The sequence below is a fragment of the Octopus sinensis genome, linkage group LG29, assembly GCF_006345805.1.
Source record: "Octopus sinensis linkage group LG29, ASM634580v1, whole genome shotgun sequence".
Lineage (NCBI taxonomy): Eukaryota > Metazoa > Mollusca > Cephalopoda > Octopoda > Octopodidae > Octopus > Octopus sinensis.
In genome coordinates this window covers 16,474,278-16,486,967 of record NC_043025.1, presented here as the reverse complement: position 1 = coordinate 16,486,967, position 12,690 = coordinate 16,474,278, and the positions used below count along the sequence as shown (strand labels likewise).

The 12,690-nt window shown below is 38.2% G+C and overlaps 1 protein-coding gene across 1 annotated transcript in view; it reads left to right on the top strand.

The window, feature by feature from the left end:
• Nucleotides 1–1,340: 1,340 nt before the first annotated feature.
• The window catches only part of LOC115226140 (AFG3-like protein 2), a 70,023-nt gene continuing 58,673 nt past the window's right edge, over nucleotides 1,341–12,690 (top strand). Inside the window, exon 1 of the mRNA XM_029797132.2 lies at nucleotides 1,341–1,633. Within this exon, the coding sequence (XP_029652992.1) occupies nucleotides 1,544–1,633 (90 nt within the window). The 5' untranslated portion in view covers nucleotides 1,341–1,543. The remainder of the gene's footprint in view (nucleotides 1,634–12,690) is intronic.

The following is a 12,690-nucleotide window of genomic DNA, read 5'->3' as shown; positions in this document are numbered from 1 at the left end:
ATTACAGAGATGTACTCACATAGCAAGTAATTGATCTGAGATCGTGTGCTGAAACGAAAACAATGCAGCGTGGAAGGTGTTTATAAGCCATATATATATATATGTATATATATATATATATACGGCTTATAAACACCTATATATATATATATATATATATATATATATATATATATATGCACAAATATATGTGTGTATGTTGTGTGTGGAGGCGCGTGGCTTAGTGGTTAGGGTGTCAGCATCATGATCGTAAGATTGTGGTTTCGATTCCTGGACTGGGCAACGCATTGTGTTCATGAGTAAAAAACTTCATTTCACTTTGCTCCAGTCCACTCAACTGGCAAAAAGGAGTAACACTGCACTGGACTGACATCCCATCCAGATGGAGACACATACACCATTGAAACTGGGAAACCAGTCCCATGAGCCTGGCTAGGCTTTAAAAGGGTGCATTTAGTTATATTTTATATATATATACATATCATCATCATCATCATCATCATCATTTAGCGTCCGTTTTCCATGCTAGCATGGGTGGACGGTTCAACTGGGGTCTGGCAAGCCGAAGGCTGCACCAGGCCAGTCAGATCTGGCAGTGTTTCTACAGCTGGATGCCCTTCCTAACGCCAACCACTCGAGGTGTGTAGTGGGTGATTTTAGTGCCACCGACACATAAAATCACCACTACACAACATATATATATATATATATATATATATTATAATATACATACATATAATGCAAATTAGAAAAAGGAGAAACAAATTTAGTTTGTTCATCAACTTTTGGATATATATATATATATATATATATATATATATATATATATAATGTGTGTGTATGTATATATATATACACACACACACATATATATATATATTATATATATATATATATATATATATATATGTGTGTGTGTGTGTGTGTGTATGTATATGTATATGTATGTATATATACATATATATATATGCATATATATATATATGCATATATATATATGTATATATATATATATATATATATATATATAATATATGCAATATACATATAAATAATATGCGCGCGCGCGTGTACGTATACACATATATATATGTAGAGAGAGAGAGAGAGCTATGCACGCTAGTATGTGCGCACGCGCGTCGCCTGTGCATGTATGTATTAACGTTAACTGCTGCTGATTTCTTCCCTCCTGTTCATTTATGTTTTTCCTTTTTTTATGTTTCTCTCGTCACAGAACTTTTTTATTCTTATTTACTTTCCTTTTAACTTTTTTTCTTTCGTCTCCCTCGAAATACGAAACAACCACCGACACAAACGGCTAATTCAACGTCTGGCTCTACACGACGCACGCACGCACGCACACACACACATGTCTTCACTCGAGCTCCACTCACACTCAGAGAGAGCAGCGCAACCCGTCATGGTTATCTGAGACTCAAGGACAGTCTGGCTTCTTCTGTGAAACATCGACGAACATCACAGAGAGAGAGAGAGAGAGGCTGTCGGATCGTCCTCCCGGTAGCACACAACCCGGCATACACACATGGTTTACCCTTACATTGGTCTCTTACCTGGTCGTCTCGCCGCCCTTACCAGGAGGGTCTCACTCCAGTCCGTCTCCTCCGGTCGCAAGGTCAGTCGATCCTTTTTCCTCTCGATTTTCCTCTCGATTTTTCCGGGGCTTTCGGGGGTGGAATTTTGTAGGTTTCTCTTTTGGGGATCTCTGAGTCTGTGTAGAAGTGCTTGTGTGTTTAGGAGGATCTCTCATATTGCTTCATGGCTATATGTATTATATTAATGTATATACCCATACATGTGTGTATACACACACACACACAAATATATATATACATAATATACACACACACACATATATATATTATATATAATATATATAATGTATATATAATATATATACACGTATATATATAATATATAGATATATATCACGTATATATATATATATATATAATATATATATATACACGTATATATATATATATAATATATATATATATAATACACGTATATATATATATATATATATATATATATATATACACGTAATATATATATAATATATGATATATATATATACACGTATATATATATATATAATATATATATATATATATACACGTATATATATATACACATATATATATATATACACGTATATATATATATATACACATATATATATATACACGTATATATATATATATACACGTATATATATATATATATATATATATATATATATACACGTATATATATAATATATATATATACACGTATATATATATATATTAATATATATATATATATATACACGATATATATATATATATATATATATACACGTATATTATATATATATTATAATATTATATATATATATATACACGTATATATATATAATATATATATTATATACACGTATATATATATATATATATATATATATATATATACACGTATATATATATATATATATATTACATATATATAATGTACTGTACGTTTTGTATAATGTTTGTTTATAATGCGTGCGTATATAATATATCTTTCAAAGGATATACGTTTGTGTATAAATGTATGTTGGTAGATGTTTGTGTGTCTGTGTGTATATATATATGTTTGTGTACGTAAATGCGTATGTATATACTTGTATGTATATGTGTGTATATGTTATACGTAATGTACATATGTATGTTTGTTCATTATGCATATATATATAAATGCATGTGTCGATATATATGTTCGTGTGTGTATATTTGGGTATGTATATATATATATATATATTCAATATACGTATATATATATATATACATACATATATACATCATGTATATGTGTGCACGTGTGTGTGTGTATGTATATATGTTTATATAATCCGTTTGTGTATGTATATATATATATATATAGACATATACACCCAAGTATGCCCTCTGTGTGTAATCAGAGGCATGCCTAATTGTATATATAACACCTTATATACACTCAGGGTTGCAATTATATTAATGTTTCTCTTAATCTTTACAAGGAAAAAGTTTGACTGACTTTGAACTTTCAGCTTGCTAAAAGCAGCAGCCAAATTACCCTCAGATTTAGTCACAATAATAATAATGATGCAACACATACGGACTGTACAGTCATCGATTTACAAAAAGATTAATAAAACGGGATGGGCACAGCTGGAATGCCGTGCCCTCAGGGCCGTTCTATTGAAGCAGAATATAGCTGAGTCTCAACCACTTGACCTCTGATATAACTGACCACTGACCTCTTATATATATATATATATATATATATATATATATATATTATATATTATATATTATGTATATATATATCCTTGATCGATCTCTCTCAATTTGTATATATATATATATATATATATATATATACATATATATATATATATCCTTGATCGATCTCTCTCAATTTGTGTATATACATATATATATAGAGATATATAGATAGATATATAAATCCTCTTTAAGGGATGTCAGCATCCAAGTTCTTTTTCTCACACACACATACATACATACATATATATATATATAGAGAGAGAGGGAGTGTGAGTGAGTGAATGGTGTATAATTACATCTCTACCTGTGTATGTGTGTATATATATATATCTGGACGCAGGCATGGTCGAGTGGTAAAAAAGTTCGTTTCACAAGAAACATCGGGTTCGGTCCCACTTCGCGGTACCCCGTGGAAAAAAAATTATTTTTCTTTTTATAATCCCGGGCCAATCCAGGTTCTTTTGAATGAAATTAGGTAGATGGAAACTGTGTGGAAGCCTCTTTGTTCCGGTCTCGTCACACAGGTATTGTCTGAGGACTACTCAACCAGTAAGTAGAGTTATACTATGAACCACTGGAATATTCATCGTCGAAGCTGACGGAGATCCTCCAACTTCTGTCTATATAGACGGCTTTTGCTATGTTTTCTATATATATGAAGGTCCACGCGCGAGATATAGATATATGATTAGATGAGTATAGCAGAGTGCCCCTACGTGGACACTTTGTTTGCTAGAAATAGATCCTAAATGTCCCTCAGTCTAATTCACCCTTTATTATCTTTGAAAGGGGAACGGCACCTGTATGACAGGCTCCTTACGCAATCACTTCGTCCTCTAAAAATAGCCCTTAAATACCTTAATTCACCCTCTAACGTCATTGAGAATGGAAGGACACTTGTGGAAGCCACTTAATTAAACTCACTCTCTACCGTCTTTGAAAGTGGAAGGATATTTGTGTCATAGTCACCACCACCACCACCATCCCATGCAGTTACTTCGTTTGCTAGAAATCGCCCCTAAATCTACCTCATTTTAATTCACCTACTTCTTTCTTTGCGGGTGTATATCTTCGATAATAGAATGCAACATGAATGAATGGTTCTAACGGTTCAGCTTATGTAATGTGTCCATGCACACTCGTTATATAAGCTCATGGTGTACTAAAAGAACGTGTGTGTGTGTGTGTGAATAATATACTCTTTTACTTGTTTCAGTCATTTGACTGCGGCCATGCTGGAGCACCACCTTTTAGTACTTATTCTATCGGTCTCTTTTTGCCGAACCGCTAAGTGACGGGGACCTAAACACACCAGCATCGGTTGTCAAGCAATGCTAAGGGGGACAAACACAGACACACAAACACACACACATATACATATATATACATATATACGACAGGCTTCTTTCAGTTTCCGTCTACCAAATCCACTCACAAGGCATTGGTCGGCCCGGGGCTATAGCAGAAGACACTTGCCCAAGATGCCACGCAGTGGGACTGAACCCGGAACCATGTGGTTGGTAAACAAGCTACTTACCACACAAATATTTATACGTAAAATCTGTGTTTTACTTGTTTCTCTCAGACTGCGCCCATGCTGGGGCACCGCCTTGAACTTTTGGTCGAATGAATCGACCTCAGTACTTATTTTTTAAAAGCCTGGTACTTATTCCATCGGTCTCTTTTACCAAACCGCTAAGTTACGGTTGTCAAGTGGTAAAGGGTGGGGGGGGGACAAACACAATCACACACACACAATATATATATATACGACGGGCTTCTTTCAAGTTTCCGCCTGCCAAATCACAATTTTTTTTCCAAAATTTCTAATTTCATCTTGTAGTTACATGTGTGTATTTGTGCAAATCCACCAAAATTTAATTTCTCTTTATTTTCATATTAAATTCCGATATAATCGCATTCTACACAATCTGTAAGATGTTTTTAGAAAATTTCATTAAAAAATAACCCATTTTTCTCAAAGTCGTGAGGAAACAAATCCGAATCGTGTGCATGTTCCGAAACTCCACACCCCACCCTCGGAAAAAATATTTTTATCACTTTTCTGATATAATGGGAATCTACACCATCTGAAGCAAATTTGTTGAATATTACATTTACAAATATCCGTTTTCCTAAAAGTTATGAGGAAACAATGTTGGGGGCACACATGTGGAGGTATGCTATATATATATATATAATATATATATATATATATATATATCATCATCATCATCATCGTTTAACGTCCGCTTTCCATGCTAGCATGGGTTGGACGGTTCAGCTGGGGTCTGGGGAGCCCGAAGGCTGCACCCGGCCAGTCAGATCTGGCAGTGTTTCTACAGCTGGATGCCCTTCCTAACGCCAATCACTCCGAGAATGTAGTGGGTGATTTTATGTGCCACCGGCACAGGTGCCAGACAAGGCTGGCAGACGGCCACGCTAGGATGGTGTTTTTTATGTGCCACCGACACAGGTGCCAGACGAGGCTGGCAAACGGCCACGCTCGGATGGTGTTTTTATGTGCCACTGACACAGGTGCCAGATGAGGCTGGCGAACAGCCACGATCAGATGATGTTTGTTACGTGCCCACAGCACGGAGGCCAGTCGATGCAGTACTGGCTACGGCCATGTTCGGATGGATTTCTTATGTGCCACCGGCACTGGTACCACAAAGATACAAATTCCATTGATGTTCATCTATTTTGATTTGGTTTGATTTTCACTTGCCTCAACAGGTCTTCACAAGTGTCCCAAGAAAGAAGGTATGCACAGGTGGACTGACTACGTCCCAGGTAGGGGCCACGGGTTATGGCCTCACTAGTCTTGCCGGGTCTTCTCACGCACAGCATACTTATATAGGTCTCATATATATATACATATATATAATATATATATATATATACCACAAAAGCTGTTCGATTCACTTCAACATTTAAGTTTAATTTGTCAAAATATTTTCATAACTTTAAGACCGCGACCTGTTCACTGACAAAAATCCGTGCACCACGGATTATTGTCAGTGAACAGGTTGATCTCAGATCAAATCACTTGCTATGCAAGTACATCTCCATAATATATATATATATATATATGCATATTTCTATAAATAAGGATAAGATCGTTATTTAAATACCAATCTCAAATCAGGTGGCCAGCATGGGGGAATAAAAACCTTCAAAGGTAATCATTATTATTAAAATTATAATTTAGGGTATCTAAGAGATACCTCCACGCTGGAAATATCAGCCAAAACTTGAATCTGATTACAAATATTAGTATTTATGTACTGCATATATTCCACTGATGAGGCAAAGCATTTCTTATGCAGAGCCAGAAATCCGGGGTTTGGAATTATCCAGTAACTTTTTTGCTAGTTATTTTTGTCTTCTCTCCTGGTACTGTATGAACTTTTAATGTGGTTTTAGAATCAAGTTTTGGCTGCTATTTCAAGCGTGGTTTTATCTCTTAGATACCCTAAATTATAATTTTAATAATATATATAATATATATATATATATATACCACAAAAGCTGTTCGATTCACTTCAACATTTAAGTTTAATTTGTCAAAATATTTTCATAACTTTAAGACCGCGACCTGTTCACTGACAAAAATCCGTGCACCACGGATTATTGTCAGTGAACAGGTTGATCTCAGATCAAATCACTTGCTATGCAAGTACATCTCCATAATATATATATATATATATGCATATTTCTATAAATAAGGATAAGATCGTTATTTAAATACCAATCTCAAATCAGGTGGCCAGCATGGGGGAATAAAAACCTTCAAAGGTAATCATTATTATTAAAATTATAATTTAGGGTATCTAAGAGATACCTCCACGCTGGAAATATCAGCCAAAACTTGAATCTGATTACAAATATTAGTATTTATGTACTGCATATATTCCACTGATGAGGCAAAGCATTTCTTATGCAGAGCCAGAAATCCGGGGTTTGGAATTATCCAGTAACTTTTTTGCTAGTTTATTTTTGTCTTCTCTCCTGGTACTGTATGAACTTTTAATGTGGTTTTAGAATCAAGTTTTGGCTGCTATTTCAAGCGTGGTTTTATCTCTTAGATACCCTAAATTATAATTTTAATAATATATATAATATATAGGCGCAGGAGTGGCTGTGTGGTAAGTAGCTTGCTAACCAACCACATGGTTCCGGGTTCAGTCCCACTGCATGGCATCTTCAGTAAGTGTCTTCTGCTATAGCCCCGGGCCGACCAATGCCTTGTGAGTGGATTTGGTAGACGGAAACTGAAAGAAGCCTGTCGTATATATGTATATATATATATATATATGTATGTGTGTGTTGGTGTGTCTGTGTTTGTCCCCCTAGCATTGCTTGACAACCGATGCTGGTGTGTTTACGTCCCCGTCACTTACCGGTTCGGCAAAAGAGACTGATAGAATAAGTACTGGGCTTACAAAAGACTAAGTCCCGGGGTCGATTTGCTCGACTAAAAGGCGGTGCTCCAGCATGGCCGCAGTCAAATGACTGAAACAAGTAAAAGAAAGAAAGAAAGAATATACTCTTTACTCTTTTACTTGTTTCAGTCATTTGACTGCGGCCATGCTGGAGCACCGCCTTTAGTCGAGCAAATTGACCCCGGGACTTAGTCTTTTGTAAGCCTAGTACTTATTCTATCGGTCTCTTTTGCCGAACCGCTAAGTGACGGGGACGTAAACACGCCAGCATCGGTTGTCAAGTGATGTTGCGGGGACAAACACAGACACACAAACATATACACACACATACATATACATATATACGACGGGCTTCTTTCAGTTTCCGTCTACCAAATCCACTCACAAGGCATTGGTCGGCCAGAAGCTATAGTAGAAGACACTTGCCCAAGGTGCCACGCAGTGGGACTGAACCCGGAACCATGTGATTGGTAGACAGGCTACTTACCACACAGCCACTCCTGCGCCTATATATATATTATATATATATATAATTGAGCTGACTTTGATTATAAAAGATGATAGAGTATAACTACCCAATTGTGACTCCCCCCACACACACACTTCACATACTGTATATTATGGTTGTATCAAACTTTAATGTTGAAAATTAAAATTGAAGAATTTTTTTAATTTTTAAAAATTCCCCTGAAAATGTGGTTTTGCATCATACATCCTCGGCTAGAAAAGAAACTCGATATTCTGGAAAAATTGTGTCAGTATGTATGTATGGGTGGAGGCGCAATGGCCCAGTGGTTAGGGCAGCGGACTCGCGGTCGTAGGATCGCGGTTTCGATTCCCAGACCGGGCGTTGTGAGTGTTTATTGAGCGAAAACACCTAAAGCTCCACGAGGCTCCGGCAGGGGATGGTGGTGATCCCTGCTGTACTCTTTCACCACAACTTTCTCTCACTCTTACTTCCTGTTTCTGTTGTACCTGTATTTCAAAGGGCCGGCCTTGTCACTCTCTGTGTCACGCTGAATATCCCCGAGAACTACGTTAAGGGTACACGTGTCTGTGGAGTGCTCAGCCACTTACACGTTAATTTCACGATCAGGCTGTTCCATTGATCGGATCAACCGGAACCCTCGTCGTCGGAACCAACGGAGTGCTTCCATGTATGTATGGTCCACAGCCAGCAATTTTGTTTTGCTTTTTGATTTTTTCACCTTAAATTCCAACAAAACTAAGATAGACCATTCAAAAGGTATTCCTAATGCCAACCACGCCACGATTGTAGTGGGTGCTTTTTACGTGCCACCTGCACAGGTGCCAGGGGAGTCTGGCATCGACCACGATCGGTTGGTGCTTTTAACGTGATGACAAAGTGTCTGTGTGTGTGTGTGTGTGTGTATCCTTTATACAAATTCACAATTTTTCAGTTAGAGGGCTCGCACTTTCTATGGTCATTCAAAACCGTCCAAGGGTGGTTGTGCACATCTTTACATTTCCCCAGTCACCCCACAAAGCTATTAAAAAATCAATAGAAGTGACTTTTTTGTGGAATTTTCTATCCAAAACCCTATCAAAATGCCGAAACTTGATACACCAATTGAATGCCAGCTAGCTGTATGTGATTGGTCAGAGATTTGGACAGTACTTGTGTGTATGTGCGCACACACGCAGCTGTATATGCATGCACTAGCACTATGACTCAGCAACACCGGGTCATAGTGCTAGTATATTTGTAGAAAATTTCATTGGAAAATGCCCAGATTTTTGAAGCTATGACAAGAGAAAGACATTGGATGGTTGTTTAGCATTTATTAAGGAATGGAAATAATGAACACATACTCTTTGTGTGTGTGTGTACTTATACACACACACACACACAATGATGAGTTAGCTGGCCAAAACTTTGAAGTCACTGTCAACAACATTCTTTTGAAAGAATTTTATATATATATATATATATATATATAGGGGCAGGAGTGGCTGTGTGGTAAGTAGCTTGTTTACCAACCACATGGTTCCGGGTTCAGTCCCACTGCATGGCACCTGTATAACTACACAATTGTGACTGGGCAAGTGTCTTCTACTATAGCCTCGGGCCGACCAAAGCCTTGTGAGTGGATTTGGTAGACGGAAACTGAAAGAAGCCCATCGTATATATGTATATATATATATATATATATATATGCTAGCATGGAAAGCGGACGTTAAACGATGATGATATATATGTACGTGTATGTTTGTGTGTCTGTGTTTGTCCCAGTCAACATCGCTTGACAACTGATGCTGGTGTGTTTATGTCCCCGTCACTTAGCGGTTCAGCAAAAGAGACCGATAGAATAAGTACTGAGCTTACAAAGAATAAGTCCCGGGGTCGAGTTGCTCGATTAAAGACGGTGCTCCAGCATGGCCGCAGTCAAATGACTGAATCAAGTAAAAGAGTAAAGGGAGTATATATACTGAAGGTCCATGGCTCAGTGGTTAGAATGTGGGCTCACAATCATGAGGTGATAAGTTCAATTCCTAGACTTGGCAGTGTATTGTGTGTGTGTGTGTATATATATATATATATATATATCATCACATCATCATCGTTTAACGTCCGTTTTCCGCGCTAGCACGGGTTGGACGGTTCGACCAGGGTCTGGGAAGCCAGGGGCTGCACCAGGCTCCAGTCTGATCTGGCAGTGTTTCTACAGCTGGATGCCCTTCCTAACGACAACCACTCCGAGAGTGTAGTGATGCTACATATATATATATATATATATATATCATCATATCATCGTTTAAAGTCCGTTTTCCATGCTAGCATGGGTTGGACGGTTCAACTGGGGTCTGGGAAGTCAGAAGGCTGCACCAGGCTCCAGTCTGATCTGGCAGTGTTTCTACAGCTGGATGCCCTTCCTAACGACAACCACTCCGAGAGTGTAGAGGGTGCTTTTTACATGCCACAGACACAGGTGCCAGGGGAGTCTGGCATCGACCACGATCGGTTGGTGCTTTTAACGTGATGACAAAATGTCTGTGTGTGTGTGTGTATCCTTTATACAAATCGACAATTTTTCAGTTAGAAGGCTCGCACTTTCTATGGTCATTCAAAACCGTCCAAGGGTGGTCGTGCACATCTTTACATTTCCCCAGTCACCCCACAAAGCTATTAAAAAATCAATAGAAGTGACTTTTTTGTGGAATTTTCTATCCAAAACCCTATCAAAATGCCCGAAACTTGATACGCCAATTGAATGCCAGCTAGTTGTATGTGATTGGTCAGAGATTTGGACAGTACTTGTGTGTATGTGCGCACACACACAGCTGTATATGCATGCACTAGCACTATGACTCGGCAACACCGGGTCATAGTGCTAGTATATATATATACATGTCTTTTTCATATTTTTAATTACCTCAAAGTTAAAAACTAACTAATATAATTATCTATGTAGGCCATCCCTCAGGATGCTCATCAGTAGGGGTTTTGGTTGTACATACTAAAGGAGTCCATCTAACGAGGAATATTAGGGTCGCATCCATTGTCTTGTATTCAAGGTCCTCTGCATGACATCCTGTTTTGTTGAAGGGTCTTCTCTAGATACCTCCAAACATTTTCGGCCACTTTCATTTCCTCCATGGGCCTCAACATCCTCAAATCATTCCTCACTACCTCATCCCATGTCTTCCTCGTGGGTCTCCCTCTTCCACAGGTACCATCCACTTTCAGTGACAGCTACTTCTCTATTTAGCTCTCTTCACTCGTACGCATCACATGTCCAAACCAACGCATCCTTCGCTCCTGTCTACTGCATTTAATCCTTCTTCTTATGCCTAACTTTTCTCTCAACACAGTCATGCTTTGTCAGCCATGCACACTGGTGCTGCAAATCCAACAGAACATTCTACCTTCATCCCTCTCCAGCCTCCACGTGTCCTTTGCAGCCTATCTGACACAGGCATCATATAGTCTCCCTTTCACTCTGAGACAGAATCCTTTTGCTGCCAACAGTGGTTATAGTTCTTTGAAACTCTTCCGCCCTATTCTTATTCTAGAAGCAATACTTTCAGAGCATCCACCACCATTACTAATTTGGTCACCTAAATAGCAGAAACTATCCCCTACCTCGAAAAAGCCTCCTGGACATTTGAGAGGTTTTAAGTCCCTCGAGTTCATACTACTTACTGTTCTTGTGCACCTGCAACACACACAAAGCAACCTTATCTGACAACTTTGCTATAATTCCACTGCATTTCTTCTGCATCCATAGCACACACATGGTGCAGCAAATGGAATTATATCCTACACCTTTCCTACATGTTGAACAGGGCCATTTATCAGCTGGAATGAGAGTCTTATCTCCTTTCATCCTAACAGCTTTAATCTTAGCTAAGTTAACTTTAAGGTCCTTTGATTCCAGCTTTTGCTTCCAAACCCGGAACGTCTCCAATTCTGCTTCAGATTCTGCAATACGAACAAGATCTTCAGCATATAGTAGTTCCCATTGGTATCCAGTTTTGAATTCCTCTGTTATGGCCTGCAGAACTATGATGAATAAGAGTGATCCGTGATCCCTGATCCCTAGTGGACTCCAACTTGTATGTTGAATTCATCATTGTATTCTAGGCTAACCCTCACCTTACTGACTACTTTGCTGTACATGGTTTGAACCTCTCTAACAAGCCACTTCTCTACTCCTAGCTTCCTTAGAGACCACCAAATAAGATAGCAGGGAACCCTGTTGAAAGCTTTTTCCAGGTCGACAAAGGCTAAGCAGAATGGCTTAATTTTGGCCACATGCTTTTCTTGCAACTGTCTCACTATGAAGATGGCATTTGTAGGCATCCCTCTTCCCAGCTACAAAACCAAACTGCATCTCATCGAGTTCAATTCTATCCCAACCTGCTCCAGCAGTTTGATACTTCTGTAGAAGGCATCACCTTTACCC